This window comes from Drosophila subobscura, chromosome J (genome assembly GCF_008121235.1).
Source record: "Drosophila subobscura isolate 14011-0131.10 chromosome J, UCBerk_Dsub_1.0, whole genome shotgun sequence".
Classification (NCBI taxonomy): domain Eukaryota; kingdom Metazoa; phylum Arthropoda; class Insecta; order Diptera; family Drosophilidae; genus Drosophila; species Drosophila subobscura.
Window position 1 is genome coordinate 17,094,784 of NC_048532.1, and position 15,056 is coordinate 17,109,839.

A 15,056-nucleotide genomic window follows, 5' to 3' on the forward strand; every position below is an offset into this window, starting at 1 on the left:
GAAATACTTTTTAGTGTTTACAATTAAATTTAATAACTTTTATGATCGAAAAGTACTGCGTAGAAAACTATACTTTGATTTGGTAATTAATTGGCTAAAACGTAAACTATTTACATTGGCATGTTATTGCTTGGCTTTCAGTTTGGACTACAGCTGGAGCTCCGCTAATGGTAGCAGTGCCATGCAGCCACCCGCTCGCCGGGTGGAGTCTCTCGTATGAGACGCATCTGCTCGGAGCCCGTGTCACCAGCACGATCCCCGCCGATCAGCACCGTGCCTAGGACCAGTTTCTTGCCCATCTTCTTGGTGGCAAGAGTGACGCGTACCACAATGTTCTCCAGTTGATCCAGACTGCGCAGCGGAATGGTTATGGTGCCCTCATTGGCGTCCGTGCCATCGTCCCACTTGGTGGAGAGCGATGGGAAGAAGTTCGGTGACTTCCAGGCATCTATGTAGATGCCATGCTCAAAGGCTGTGGTCTTCACATAGACACCCGCACTGGCCGTGGCCTCCAGCTCATCCTTGACCTTGTTGGAGCAGCGCATGCGCGTGGTCGTCACGCGTAGCACATATCTGCCAGACTCGACATGGCTGGCATTGCTCATGCCCATCTTCCGCTTCATCTCGGCGGTCATACGCTGCCAATTGTTCGAGGCAGGACCTGCTGCAGGAGTTGGCGGCGGAGTAGTCGGTTCGGGCATGCTGCCATCCTCGCCGAGATCGCGCACCTCGAGGGCCAGCTCGACAACGCCTTTGGGTGAGTTATTAAGCTGAAAATAATAAAAGTGCGACAATTAATTTTAGGTGTTTGCATTGCCATTCCAACAATTTTGGTGTCTTGGCAGCTTTCACTCTGGACAATTAAGGTAACATCTCCATTACGTTGAAAAACATACTGCAGGCAGGGGGGCGCCATGTCAACACACAAGTTGGGGTCAGGTTATTTGGTAACACTCATTGCCTTTCTTTCTTTCTAACTTACAGTGTTGTTGTTGTTGTTGTTGGACGTTGTTTTGGAGACTGTCGTCGTTATGTCTTTGATGGGAAGCCATAGCTCTTCCGAGGAATAGCAGCCAGTACGTGCGTTCCGCCTAAACAGTTTGGGCTCCAGGTAACAAGTGACGGAACCTGAGAGCGAAACGATTAGACAGAAGATTCTAAGAATTAGAAGATGACAACTCCTCACCTATGTTCCTGCGGGATTCACTGATGGTCAACGGTGGCATGGCATCCCTTGGGTTTTCAGACTTTTTCTTTGACTTTCCTTCGTTCGGCTTGCCGAGTGCTTCGGGCTTGGATTCGTTGGGCGTGCCACTCGCAGAGGAGTCAACCAGGCGCTGCACAAAATTGGAGCTACGTTCCTTCAGCGAGCGGTATGTCTTATTAAAGCGATTGAAACTCTGTTAAAACGGGGGATGTTAGCCAACGATGGGGCGACGGATCACTCACTGACTGACTCACTGCGGCGGGTAGTTCCAGGAGCGCGTACACAGTGAACACAACAAATTGGCCGGCAAAAAGCTCGTCGGGCTCGGGTACGTGAGTCGTGGCAGGCGCCGTCGTCTGGTGATTATTGGTGGAACGGCGGGAGAGCATGTCCCGTGCGGAGCCATGTTTCAGTGAAGATCTGATTAATGAGACTTTTAATTTCACTGACAGCGGAAAAGCGGCGCCCCCATAGTTCTTACTTAATGTCTGGAACCAGTGGAAATTTGAAGTTTTCATTGAACTTTGGCCACGTGTTGGTTTGAATGGTGCTGTCCAGCCGCTTCGTTCCGGGAAATAACTTTACCTGAATAGCGGTATAAAGAGAGAAAAGAGAGAGAGTCATTCAAACGGTACAGAAGCGATATAGAATCATCATTACCTTAATTAAATAGCCCTGAACGATCTTGAAACCGAACAGGGAGGGCAAATGTCTGGCGGCAATGAGATGGACATTGAGTTCTGGCACTGCCGTTGAGCTTTTGGCTGCACTCTCGCCGCCAGCAGTATCGATGGTGATCTGAAAGCCAATCTCCGGCTCTAGCACCACCGAGTGGCGGTTGGAGGAGCCTTGTGAGGGCGCCTGTTGGCCCGGCAGCAGTGATCGTAGCTTATTCATGATTGTTGCACCGCTGGGGGTTCTACTCGACTACGCACTGCATTACGCGTCGCGTTCTCCTTTCCCCGTCGATTGCGCAAAGTATCGTAGCGATAAGTTTCGAAATGACTTAACGCCCGCCGGCTTCTTGTTATCTGTGTGACTCGCACTTCGTGCTGATAAAAATTGGAGCCACCTTTGAAGAGAGAGGAGGTGTTTTGGTGGTGGGTCTATATCTCTCCGGCTGGAAAGTGCAGCTCACATGCTCAGAGAGCAATAAACCCCAAAGCTTTTTGTTCGTTGGCTTTTGTGTGAGTGCGAAAGCTCGCTCTGGCTCTCTCATTCACTTGCTAAGTAAACTGCTCATGTCAATAAATCGTGACGATTGGAATTACACATAGATACGCCACATATAAACAATTCTTAGTTTTTACTTCTTAGTTTCCATTGTGCATGTGCTCAAATTATAGCACTCCAGAGATATACAATATGTATGTATATTCGAATTCCCGACAAACTGCCGTTCCAGAGCGTGAATCATGTTACTACTGGAAGTACTCAGCTCGCGGGCTTCTACCTGCAGGTAGGTCGAGAATCACTTAAGGTCATTTAGCACAGCCACTGAGCGCGAAAATTAACAACTTAAATTAAGATTGGAGCTGCGGTGCCCACTCTCTGTATGATGCTCATGCTCGCGCGCTCCGATTCAACTGAAAAGTTAACTTGAAAATTACTTGGTTTTGCGGCCATATAATAAAATGTACAATCATAATGCCGACACACATTCTCACGTCCGCAAGTATGAACACATACACACAAGCACAGACAGAAGAACTTTCGTCCGGAGTGCTCTCTTCTCTTGTTGCCTTGTTGAATGCATTAAGATTCTCTCGGCGCGGCAGGGGCCGGCGTTGACTCTGTGTGTGTCACCGTTATCGCGCTACAAAAGAGCAACTACTTCTTCAGACACGAACTAATTACGATCGCTGGCACGGCACGCCTCGTTCCCTGCCCACCTGCCCGCTGCCAGCCATGCCAACCCATCCGGCTTTGTGTTTGTTGCCCCAGAATAACCCTGTAAGTGTGCCCATAATTGGATCTGTTTAGCAGGGATTGCGTTCAACAACCGAATCAGTATGTCTTCAATGACACCACACACCCTACTCGCGACCCCATCAACAGTTCGGATAAGCTGTCATAAGAAATGCTAGCTTTTTAATTTAAAATTTTAAAATTTCCTGGTACGCATTATAGCATAGTGCAATGCATTAACTTTATAATTTTATGGATACACTTTCGGGGCAATATCCATGAGGAACTCTATAAAGTGGCTGAATTAAGGGGCCTGATCCCAATAATATTTTCGGACTGGTTTTTGGGCTCACTTGCGGAATGAAAAATTAAAAACGTTTTGCAATTAATTAAAATTCACAAGAATATATACATATACATATATTTAAATAGACATTTGTTTTTGTAACAGTAAATAACGCATGGATCGAAGCGACAGCCTGAAAGCTCCACTGCAACTGTGTACGTCCCCTGGCGATACCCCTGTACCGCCGGTGGGTGGGCTGTGGGGAAGCGGCACAGAGAGAGAGAGCGAGTTCTCAACTGTTTTTTTTTGTTTGCAGTTACATAATATAATTTAAGTGTTAATGCTTTAAATAGGTACGAAAAGTGTGCATGCCCGCGCGTATTTGTCAGTTGTCTCAATGGTAATGTGACGTAATCCTAGCTTAATCCTACGATCAGAGGGGGTCCAGGTGTCTAGGGGTGTGTCTAGTCCACTTCCAACTTCCTAAAGCTACCAACGACGCCGGCGTCGAGGTCACCGATATCGTTGCCCGCAAAATTGGCCGCATCCTTGGTGATCTCGATGCGCATGTCGTCCAGGGCGAGGATGGCAGCACGACGCTGCAGCAATTTCTGTTTGAACTGAGCAATCATCTCCGCCATGGGCACAGTGCCGCCATATTCCTTGGGCAAAATGGCAGGATCGATCTTTGACTTGGACAGAGCATCGACATTTTTGTGCACCTAAGGAGGAAACATAGAGTTTAGCGGGGAGCGGGAAGTGACAGCCTTCGACTTACAATAATACGCTTCTTCAGCTTGTCGCTAAGCATGGATACGCCCAGTTCAATGATTCTATTGGCGTAGTGGGGAATGTTGACAAAGTGTGTCTCCTTGTGCCGCATGGGCGTGGAGTTCTGAATGCACTTGACAATGCTGCGTAGATCGGTGAGTGACCAGAGGCTGACAAAACCCATATTCATGCCACTCTCATCGTTGATGTACACGTAACCAGCCACCTGTGAATCCTCATCGTCCAGCAGGGCCTCGCATATAAGACTGTGCACACGCGCCATTTGCACAGAAGTAAACTGCAAACGAAATTAAAGAAGATAAACAAAGATCCCCAGTGTTGTAAAGCATCAAATTTCGTACCTTATAGGGATCAAACTTGGCAGCCACGGAGAAGAGCACCTGACGCCCGGTGGCATCACGTTGCGGCAGCGGTACCAGATAACCATTCTCGAATATCTCATTTATGGCCGGATCATTGATGTCCAAATGCTGGAACCACTGCGGAAACAGCTGGCGAATGGTCAGGTAACGTTCGAGCATCTCGCACGCCGACGGCACGGAGAATTTTTTGGTGCGCAAAAAGCGCAGCAGGAAGACGGCATCGGTGCGGCACTTCTTGATATGCGGATGCTTGTCGATCCACTCCCGGAACTGGGCAAGCGCCTGGCGACGTATATTCTCGTCCTCGTGCAGCTCCTCCTTGGCCACCACCTTCATGTCGGCACTGAGGCCGCACACATATGGATAATCGTAGTCGCCACCGCTGGCCATGGGACCATTGAGTTTCGGTTGTTGCAGCACCTCCGTTTCAAGCACTAAAGCAAAAAAATGTTGGCCATTAATTTTCTTGATCACTAATTGGCTGGTTGGCCTTGAGCACAAAGACTGGCAGTGTGGCAACCCCGAAACACGCTAAAAAATCCATCGAACTCTCAAGGGTCAACGCAGTTTACTAGCCCACATCCGAAGCCCCATGGAAATGGCTTGAAACTTGTCTTGGATATGTCATGTAGGAGGAGTGCAATGTCTTGTGTGGGTCTCCATCCGAAGATGATTTGAATATGCATGATATCGGCTCATTGTTGGCTAATCTCTGTAGGTGGCGCTATCCATTTCCGTAACTTTCCAGCTGTTTTCTGGTTTCCATTGACCGTGACCCAAAAATTGGGACGACGACAGTTTTTGGTTTTGCATATGAAAGCGTCAGATAATCATACGATCTCTGGGCAGCCCCTGTTGTGTTGTCATTTTAATCGGCATTTAAATTTCTATCCAACCACAAAAATGAATGAAAACGAAGGTCAAAAGAGAGATGGAGCTGGAGATGGAGCTGTCGATGGGTAACTGCCCTATAATTATGTGTCCGCTACTTAAGTCCACAGCCACTAAATAAACAACGAAGAGAGACCAAAGTATTTTTGGTCAACAAACTGTTTACGAGTCACAGCCAACCACCAATACATAGCCCGTAGCCATATCTAGACGATTCGAAATCAAGTTTTTTCCACTTTCATGGCCTTCACACAGTTTTCAACGTACAACAAACGAACTGTCCGTCAGTCTGTCCGTCCGTCACTCTGTCCGTCCATCAGGCTCTGTTGTAAAATTAAACGTGTAACATGCCCTGCTTTGAATACGCTCAATTTATTGCACATATAACCAAAATATACAAGCCAATACGGAGGGAATGGGAATGGCCAATGGATTGTGGCAACTCGATCATTTATGGAGGGATAGCAGCCACAGAGCGCAGATGAAGATGCGATTTCGTTCGTAACTTTGTTGCTTGCTTTCTGTGTTTGCCATCCGCTCTGCCAATTAGCCCCCGGAATGGTTACATCACAGCATAAAAGTTAGCCACAGCAAAAGTACGTTTCATATACGTCACATAAGTCCAGCATTAAGCTGGAGGTGGAGCGGTGCAGGGCAGAGACACCGAACAAAATTACACTCAAAACTGGTTTTTTTTCTTTGGCTGCTCCAGGTTTTTGTGCTCCAACTAATACTACGATCTCTGCCCAATACTCTGCCTCCTTAAGTAAGATATTACTTTGCTCAATCCCACCCCATGACCGTGCCCCATTGGCAGGCAATTCGTTTGCTTTGGCTCAATTTCGTTTTTTACGACGCTCGACAAACCAATTTGCATTTTCAGTTTCATTTTCTTTTCCGTATTATCGTATAGATTGCATTTGCCTCTCGATCTTGTGCAGTTCGCTTGGGCCAGAACCCTAATGCTCGTCGCATGAGCAGCAATTTTGTATTCATGTGTGAAAATTGATGACAGAAATCTATTAATCAAAGTGCGAACAGTAATCATTACGAGTCGCAGCACGTTCCAAGGCTGTTCTGTGGGTCAGGCGAAACGCCTCCAGTTCTAGGGTGTTCCATTCCATTCCATTCCACGCAGACTTCTACCCAAGGAAATCACCTTCACGTCCAGTACAAATTGTAGTTACTTGCCATGAATATTTATACGCGTACTAAGCCAACTCCATGGACACCTCACAGCTTGCATTTATATTTGGACGCCGCCGCTTTATGGCGTTGGCCAACTTCGGGCTACAAGACCTTGCCCAGGCCTTTTGCTGTCGTTGTTGTTGTTGTTGTTGTTCGTTTCACAATTGAGACAACAAACAAAAGGCAACACAAAAGTTGACTTGGCTTTGGCCACACTCCAGCATACCCCCAAGTAATTAACTAGCCAACAGACTCATCCCAAACAGCATTGGGTCAATACTGAAGTTTTGACTGCGCTTCGCTTACGACTTTTTTAGGGACCAATTCATGTTCGTAGGTCAAAACCTCGAACTCGAACTGCCCCACCACAATACGCGAACGAATCCTAAGAGGCAGTAGGTTAAGTCAAGTAAACGAGCATGCCGCAATGGCCTCAGCGCATGCGCAACTGCTGTCCGTCCGTCTGCCTGTCCGTCTGCTGCTACCCAGAGCCAGCCAAGAGTGAAAGCGAAAGTTTTTCTTTTGCTTTTCTTTGCGCCGAACATGTGTGTAAGCCCCGAAATCCTTTTACCCAACTGTCTCAGCCCTGCCCTCTGGCAACAATTCTGTTTCCCCCGCAACTCACTTTTTGTTTCGTTTTTTAAGCACTGGCACTGGTTAGGGGGGTACGTTTACGGCTTGAAATTTCACAAGTTAAATTTTGCCAGAAATTATATAACAATTTCTGTATTTGTATTATGGATGGATGTGTTTGATTATGCGCGCAAATCTCCTCTCCGCTGCGAGCTCCGCAACTGGCGTCGACGACGATGTGAACGTGGTGACGCTTTGAGCGAAACTGACAGTTTTTGGTTAACTGAAAATTTATTTAAGCCACGCTCTCGCCCGCCAGCACGTTTTCCACTCAATTGAACGCCTGAGTCGTAAGTTTGTCGAGTGTTGAGCCAAGCCGAACCGCAAAAACGAAGTCGCAACGCGACGCGGCAGCAGCAGCAGCACATTGCGCTTTTTGGCGGAACGAAGAGAGCTGTAAGTTCGCCCTGTAAAAAGCATCTCAATATACCTTCCCCCCCTGGGGGGGACAGAAGATCTTTTACTGAGAGCACGAAAGGGGGCCAAGAACCTACAGGCGTGGGCATCATCCACCCCTAAAAGTGCCGCTGGGTTCAGAGGCGAAGTGCCCCAAAAAAAAGATATTCATTCAGCGCGTGTTGGTTTTCATTATCTTTTAAGAGCTGTGGAGTCTGATGATGCGATGACGTCAGCCCCCAACGCCCTAGGAAGTAGATTATGCAGTGTACTGAATAATCCACAAATAATTAGTCAGCCGTAAAGGTAAACCCTAATGGCTATAATAACACTTTTCATGCATCATTTAGGATCCTGGCGCATCTAACAACTCCCGCATATTACCGAGTATATCAAAATTGAGTTCGATCCAGCGATTAACGCAAAATATGCATAACTCTGGCTGCACACTAATGGCCATAAACCAGTTCTACAAGAAGAAACAATTATAATTATTTTGTATCAAATGATTTCCGGCGCTACTAATGGATGTAGGATTGAGCCCGCTGTCCGCTACCACTTGTAATCCATCTAAAGCAAACAATTTAAACACTTTAAGCACATATTTAACTTCTTGAAAGTGCAGCTAGCATTACCTATTTGTTGCGCATTTATTCCATATTTTTGTTTCCGTATTTATAGCTTTTCAATTAGCTTTTAGCTTGGATTTTCAGTGTCAAAGATCCATGCTCCCATTTGTGTAAAATTTCGTTGACCTTTGCCAGGCTCTTAATAACGCAAAAGGGCCACTCACCTTGGATATAAAATAAACCATTTACGATGCTCAAAATTACGCACAATAAAAGTAGTTTTGTTGTGCCTTTCAAAAGTTGTCACTTAAACGCGTTGAATTATATTTTGGCAGTTTAGTTTTTATTTTCCTTTGGCACTTGGTTTAAAACTCAATGGCAAACGGATAGTACTTGTGATTTTGGGCCTTAATTAAATTAAGTTGCACCAAGCGCTCGCCGCAGTTGAAGCCATCCAGCACAGCCAGCTCCTCGGGAGTCAGCTTAAAGTCGAAAATGTCAAAGTTCTCAGCAACGCGATTGTTATTCGATGACTTTGGGATGGGTATGGTGCCCAAATCAACCTAAAATGCATACAAAAATCCATTAAGGAGCGGCGCAAAAGTAAGTTTCATGGCAAGAGTTCCTCACCAAATAACGTAGCACTATTTGCGGCGTAGTCTTGCCATACTTTTTGGCTATGGCCACAACATCAGGCGAATAGATGTAGTCCGGCTTCTGTACGTCCGGCTTGGGTCGACCCAGCGGCGAGTAAGCCGTGAGCGTGATGTCATGCTTCTTGCAGAACGCTGTCAAGGGTTTCTGGTTGAGCCCGGGCGAGCACTCCACTTGGTTGGTCACCGGCTTGATGGTGCAGTTCTCCAGCAGACGCGTCAGCTGTTCGCTGTTGAAGTTGGACACGCCAAGGCTGCGCACGAGGCCCTCCTCCACCAGCTTCTCCATGGCCTTGTACGTGTCCAGGTAGTCAATGTCGCTGAGCTGGAGAACACCATCGGCATCGAGGGGCATTAGGGTTTCCTCGTCGATGTACTTGTAGCCCACTGGCATGTGCATCAAGTACAGATCGATGTAGTCCAGGCCCAAATTTTGCAGCTGCTTGCGGCAAATGGGATCCACGTGGCGGGGATCGTGGTGCACATTCCAGAGCTGAAAGAGCAACAGAGGAGTTATAAGAGGAAGTTACTCTGCCATTCTACTCACCTTTGTGACTAGGAATATTTCCTCACGCTTCACAACTCCGCTCTCAATTTTGTCCTGTATGGCTTTGCCCACCTCGATCTCGTTCTTGTAGAAGTAAGCGGTGTCTATGTGACGATAGCCAATATCGATTGCATGCTTAATGGCTTCAGTGCCTTCCCCATCGATTGACTGCAAGTAAAGAGTAGAAGTTTCACATTTAATCAACAGGTAGAAATGTGTTTTGTGCGTCGCATCTGGCGTGCACTTGTGGGCTTCCTGCGGAGGGCGCGCGTACGCTTCAGCATAAACACAGTGGATCGAGCAGAGTCACGCGAATTGACGCATCAAAACAACATTCGCGCGTACGTCGCAGAGCAAAAGCGTTTGGCAAAGGAAAGGCAGGATCAACTTTGAATCGAAATGAGCAAATTTATTGCCAGGTAAGTGCTAAGTCTCATATGGATAATGCTGATGATCTCTTGCTTTCAGAAACTTCCAAATGCGCAGCCCTCGATTGAGTTTTCCCAGCTGCTCGAGCTCCAGCGGCGTGAGGCTGAAGTTAAAGATATCCAAATTCTCGGCAATGTGCAACTCCTGAGCGGCCTTTGGTATGGGCAACGTGCCAATGTCTATCTGTGGTACAATTAGCAAAGGATTAAAGATCTTTGTTTTCGTTTTTTTCTGCTAATTATACCAAATATCTGAGTGCCAATTGTGCGGGCGTCTTGCCATATTTGTGTGCCATTGCCAGCAGCTCGGCGTCTGTGTAGAATGAGGGCAGGGCTTTGCTGGTCTTCGGGCGACCCAAGGGCGAGTAGGCAACGACAGCGATGCCGCGCGCCTTGCAAAACTCCAGCAGCGGCAGTTGGATCAATTCTGGATGACATTCTATCTGCAGCGACGCTGGCTTGATGCGACAACTCTGCCACAGTCGTTCCAGCTGATGTATATTAAAGTTGGACACGCCCAGGCTGCGCACTAGGCCAAGGTCCACAAGTTGCTCCATGCTCCTGTACGTGTCCACAAAGTCCACGGCACTGCGAAAAGGGAGCAGCTAGCAGATCAGAATTCGGTCGTGTGAAGAAGTGCAACTCACTTGGTGCACAGTTGGTCGCCGTCATGTGGCATTAGATCAACGTCCGTGACATATTTGACACCCACGGGCGAGTGCATCAGGTACAGATCGATGTAGTCAAGGCCGAGCAGCTTCAGCTGCAGCTCACAGGCATAGCGCACACGCTCGGGTTCGTGGTAGATGTCCCACAGCTATGGGAACACACACACATGTACACACTCACACAGCTTCGACTGCGACCTACTCACCTTGGTGGTAAGGAACACCTCACTGCGCTTTATCTTTCCCTCTCCGATCAGACCTTTAAGCACTTTTCCAATCAGCCCTTCATTGCCATAAAGGTAGGCGGTGTCTATGTGCCTGTAGCCCGATTTTAGAGCAGAGCGCACTGCATTCTCGCAACGTGTTTTCTTTAACTAAACGGTACAATGTCCAAGATGCAGCAATAAAGATATGGCAGTGCGCCACTATCTCTACGAAAGTCTGAGGAACATGCGCGCAATGCTGCCCTCCCAACTAGAAAAAGTAATAATTGTACAGCTCCAGCTTACCTGGTAGGTTCCCAGGCCCAATATAGGCATTTCGTGGCCATTGTTTAGCTTTACAGTTGGAGCGAGTTTCATCTTTTTGTTTAAAACAGAAAAGTTATGTGTAAAACGAAATCGCAAGGCGCCGGTTGAAGAAATAAGTGTGGCAGCAATTTGCCGCCCCTTAAATGCCATGAACATGATTGCGTTGTGAAATATAAAATTATGAAAAAGTTATTAATTTGATTATAAATAAACTTTTGTAATTTGATTGGACGTTGTTTTTATGTAAACACGCTTCAGCCAATCAAAATATTTTAATTTCAATAAAGTGACCGCTCGGTTGGCTATCTTTCGGCAGTTTACAACACTTACATATGTACATATGGAATACATACATAGGAACATATGACATAAACAAAAAATTATAAACAATTTGCAACTGATAACAAGAAGAGGAGATATCTCTGTTTCTAGAGCAAACATGAGCCACATTTACATTCAGGATCCCAACCAATCAGACGATGCAACTCCAGACTTGGAGTCCTACACGGGATTTGGCAACTCAGCTGCCGAGGCGTTTATACAAAACTTGGCTGGAATGGTCAATCAGGGCGATGTGGAAACGATGATACGTGCTCAGAAGCAAATGTAAGTATTGTATCGAATATGGAGAGTCTTTAATGCAGTGAAACTATCCCCCCGCAGGCTGCAACGCTTTGAGAAAACCAATGAGATGCTCCTCAATTGCAATGCGCTCTCCCAGAGCCGCTTGAAAAACGCCAACGACGACTTCAAGCGTCACGTCAAGTGTCTCAACGATATGAAAAAGGATCTGGACTACATATTTCGAAAGATTAGAGTTATCAAACATAAGCTGCAGCAGCAGTATCCCGCCATATACGCAGATATACAGCCACAGCGTAGCAGTCTCGCCGAGGAGGCCGAAGACGAGACCGACTCGCGCGTCAAGAATGCTGTGGAAACGGTGGCACCCGCTGTCAAGGCGCCAACGTCCAGTACTGGCGCAGTGCCCAAGAAAACTGCAGCGACCATTGAGTATGTGCAAATGGAGGAGGCTGTGGACAATGGCACCGTAGAGATTGAAAATGAACTGATCAAAAGGGTCTGTTCCGTAGAGACTGCGAATCCCAACGACTCATCCGATTGTACATCGGAGGACACGGGCTAAGCTGTTTATTTTTAAATACAAATTAACTTAAAATATAATCTGATACTTGTACTGCTTTGGTACCTTTGAGATTATTACCCGACCATCGTAGCTCAGAGAGGCAAAGATCCATGGGTCCACGTTGCTCCATTCGGCACAGTACACAGAGTCCTCGTGTTGGTCGAAGGTTTGGAGCAGGCCATCCGACAGCACCTTGTGCCGCTCCTCGGTTTCCACGCCGCCAAAGTTCGACTCATCGAGTCCAGCCTGGGCCTGCGTCTCCGAGCTAACAGAGCCCGCGCATGTGAGCAGCACTTTGCAATCACTGGAGCTGGACAGCACCAGTTGGTCATGGAATGTGTTGAAGCGCACCGACCACACCCAGTGCGAATGATCGCTGCGCTCAAAAACTGGCGCCTTGTGCATGCGGCAGTCCCATATCCTGAGGTAGCCATCGTCCCCGCCGGTCACCAGGTGGCACTGCTTATTCGGATTGCAGTCCAAGTCGCGCACCATCTGGCTGTGGGCATCGCAAATGCTCCATGCGCAATGCTGTGTGTCGCGCACATCGTACGCACTCAGGCTGCAGTCGTGCAGGGCGAGAAACTGGTGGCCCTGGTGATGATGCGACCATTTGCCGGTGGTGAAGGGCACCGTATGCTTGGCACTGCCCGAACTGGGCACTTCGGCCACAACGCGGGTGGAGGCTTCTGCGCGCTGCATGACCGTCACTTTGTTGTCCACCACGCAGGCCAGTGTCTGCTCCTGGCTGGGATGGAATTCGATTGTTTTGACGCGTTCGCCATAGGCTTCTGTGTCCAAAACTTCCACCTGTCCCCAAGGAAGATACTCCGATTTCAGCTCCTCCCCATCGGGCAAGCTCAAATTCTCCGGCAGCGTCAAAAGTGCTGCATGAGTCAGGACCTGGGCGCCCTTTTGGACATTGTAGACAGATGCCAGCAAGCGGGAGTCGTGTGGACAGCTGTTAAGCTTCCAAACCTCACCCAGTGCATGCTCAAATACCTGTGAAAAGAGTTTAAATTGGTTAAATATGCTTAAAATATGCAACCAGTGTTACCTTGGCCTGTATGGAGCCCTGCTCCTCGTCGTAGGTAATCAAATGCAGCTGATTGGTGGGCTTCAGGGAGTTTGTGGCAATAAAAAAGTTCACCTCATTGCTTTCGCCGTACTGCGGTGTGAGGGCACGAGCCTGCAACTCCAAGCCGTAGATCAGGCTGTTTTCATCCATTGCCAGCGGCTAATTTTGTTGATTTTATTATATGTAAATAATACTTTTTGCATCTACATACATATAGTATGTATGTATTTATACATATGTAAACAACGAGTAGTATGCGTTGTTGTTCCAGCTGTCACTCGTCCGACTGATTCATAATACAACCCTGTGCACGCCCAAACCAACACTGTCATCTACTGTACTGTTTTAAAGTCATAGTCGAACACACACATAAAAGTGAAAAAGGAAAATATTTAAACTGAAAATAGAAAATAGAAAGGAAGCGTTTTCTGGCGCAGCAACTAAATTTGATTTTGAGTAAAATCAGTAAAGCCAACCACATCGCAACGCAATGGCGCAGAACATTAGCCCCGAACAGAGCGGCGGAGCTGGGGGCAGCACCAAACACACTGATGACTCGATGCCAGTGAAAGACAATCATGCCGTGAGCAAAAGGTAAGGCGCCAATTCTTTCCATGCACATGCAGTGATGCTACTATATTTTTGTCGTTTGCCTGTTATATAGACTGCACAAAGAACTAATGAACCTGATGATGGCCAACGAGAAGGGAATCTCTGCCTTTCCGGATGGCGAGAACATCTTCAAGTGGGTCGGCACCATTGCTGGTCCCCTGAACACTGTCTACGCTGGGCAGACGTATCGGCTGTCACTGGACTTTCCCAACTCGTATCCGTATGCGGCGCCAGTGGTGAAATTCCTAACATCGTGCTTTCATCCCAACGTCGATTTGCAAGGATCCATCTGTCTGGACATCCTGAAAGACAAGTGGTCGGCCCTGTACGATGTGCGCACCATACTCTTGTCCATACAGTCACTGCTGGGAGAGCCAAACAACGAGAGTCCACTGAATGCGCAGGCCGCGATGATGTGGAACGATCAGAAGGAGTACAAAAAATACTTGGACGCCTTCTACGAGAAACACAAGGACACCTAAGCACAGATGTCCGTCACGTCACGTCACAAAATGGTTGTGGCGCCACGTAGCGGTCCAACACTGGAACCGCTACCTCTCATCCTATGCTCATATTGCGGCGTATTTATTTACATATAGTGCAAGCGACCACCCCTCCCCATCCCGTTCATCTCCCACACCAACCACCACCACACCACCTCCACCTCCTTCAGTTCACATAGTTTATGATGATTATTGTTTTGGCAAAGACAGAGACAGATCAGATCGGATAATCGTAAAATGTTTATTATTATTACAATTTTTTTGCAAACAAAAATTAACTGATTTCTAAATGTGTGTCATGGTATGGTGTAACAAGTGTAATTTTTAAACCTGTCCGTTTTTTAAGCTTAAGCATAAATTTTAGTTAATTGTTTTTTATACATGATTTTGAGATATGCAAGCAGAGCAGATCAATCAATCGATCATCGATACCAACCGACTTGCATTTGATTTGATTTACGCTGCGCCCCGCAATGATGTGAATGTTAGCTAATTTTAAAGAAAGAAAAGAAAACTCTACCCCGAAAACACAACACCTACTCACTCATCGTGCAAGTATCGCGTCATGTCTCATGATTATTTCAATGCAGGCCTTTATTTTTCCATCTACCTAAATGTAATAATAAATTTTTTAGTAATTCGAATTCATTGTAACTAG

The 15,056-nt window shown here is 47.1% G+C and overlaps 6 protein-coding genes and 1 long non-coding RNA gene across 9 annotated transcripts; 3 read left to right on the plus strand and 4 right to left on the minus strand.

Annotated features, from left to right (window-relative positions):
* Nucleotides 1-7: 7 nt before the first annotated feature.
* Nucleotides 8-2,791, minus strand: LOC117894453. Of its 2 annotated transcripts, none has more exons than XM_034801550.1 (6): nt 1,868-2,791; nt 1,689-1,792; nt 1,462-1,627; nt 1,187-1,400; nt 983-1,128; nt 8-770 (listed from the first exon to the last, which is right to left on the minus strand). In XM_034801550.1, exons 1-6 carry the CDS (start codon nt 2,102-2,104, stop codon nt 165-167), a joined length of 1,473 nt encoding a protein of 490 aa, XP_034657441.1. In that variant the 5' UTR covers nt 2,105-2,791; the 3' UTR covers nt 8-164. The 2 variants fall into 2 exon arrangements, with proteins under 2 accessions (XP_034657441.1, XP_034657442.1); XM_034801551.1 differs by having other exon boundaries at nt 1,187-1,379; nt 1,450-1,627.
* Nucleotides 2,792-3,700: 909 nt separating this feature from the next.
* On the minus strand, nt 3,701-7,462 carry LOC117894458 (clavesin-1). The gene is made up of 4 exons (XM_034801558.1): nt 7,260-7,462; nt 4,535-4,989; nt 4,180-4,470; nt 3,701-4,123 (listed from the first exon to the last, which is right to left on the minus strand). Coding segments are annotated over exons 1-4 (1,005 nt in total). The 5' UTR covers nt 7,261-7,462; the 3' UTR covers nt 3,701-3,865.
* A 1,098-nt stretch (nt 7,463-8,560) lies between these two features.
* LOC117894457 (1,5-anhydro-D-fructose reductase) lies at nt 8,561-11,321 on the minus strand. 2 transcript variants are annotated; one of them, XM_034801557.1, is made up of 5 exons: nt 11,038-11,321; nt 10,735-10,902; nt 10,508-10,677; nt 10,106-10,448; nt 9,830-10,044 (listed from the first exon to the last, which is right to left on the minus strand). In XM_034801557.1, exons 1-5 carry the CDS (start codon nt 11,212-11,214, stop codon nt 9,859-9,861), a joined length of 1,044 nt encoding a protein of 347 aa, XP_034657448.1. In that variant the 5' UTR covers nt 11,215-11,321; the 3' UTR covers nt 9,830-9,858. The 2 variants fall into 2 exon arrangements, with proteins under 2 accessions (XP_034657447.1, XP_034657448.1); XM_034801556.1 differs by lacking the exons at nt 9,830-10,044; nt 10,106-10,448; nt 10,508-10,677; nt 10,735-10,902 and adding exons at nt 8,561-8,795; nt 8,863-9,378; nt 9,433-9,600 and having other exon boundaries at nt 11,038-11,194.
* On the plus strand, nt 8,716-10,033 carry LOC117894472. Its single transcript, XR_004648878.1, has 3 exons — nt 8,716-8,835; nt 9,640-9,851; nt 9,901-10,033. It is a non-coding gene; the product is annotated as an uncharacterized LOC117894472 (long non-coding RNA).
* An 89-nt stretch (nt 11,322-11,410) lies between the features above and the next one.
* Nucleotides 11,411-12,256, plus strand: LOC117894463 (kxDL motif-containing protein CG10681). The gene is made up of 2 exons (XM_034801563.1): nt 11,411-11,664; nt 11,722-12,256. Exons 1-2 carry the CDS (start codon nt 11,498-11,500, stop codon nt 12,203-12,205), a joined length of 651 nt encoding a protein of 216 aa, XP_034657454.1. The 5' UTR covers nt 11,411-11,497; the 3' UTR covers nt 12,206-12,256.
* Nucleotides 12,141-13,495, minus strand: LOC117894456 (EARP-interacting protein homolog). The gene is made up of 2 exons (XM_034801555.1): nt 13,263-13,495; nt 12,141-13,207 (listed from the first exon to the last, which is right to left on the minus strand). Exons 1-2 carry the CDS (start codon nt 13,431-13,433, stop codon nt 12,233-12,235), a joined length of 1,146 nt encoding a protein of 381 aa, XP_034657446.1. The 5' UTR covers nt 13,434-13,495; the 3' UTR covers nt 12,141-12,232.
* A 112-nt stretch (nt 13,496-13,607) lies between these two features.
* On the plus strand, nt 13,608-15,042 carry LOC117894466 (ubiquitin-conjugating enzyme E2 C). Its single transcript, XM_034801567.1, has 2 exons — nt 13,608-13,877; nt 13,948-15,042. The coding sequence occupies exons 1-2, from the start codon at nt 13,774-13,776 to the stop codon at nt 14,375-14,377; spliced, it is 534 nt and encodes a 177-aa protein (XP_034657458.1). The 5' UTR covers nt 13,608-13,773; the 3' UTR covers nt 14,378-15,042.
* Nucleotides 15,043-15,056: the final 14 nt, after the last annotated feature.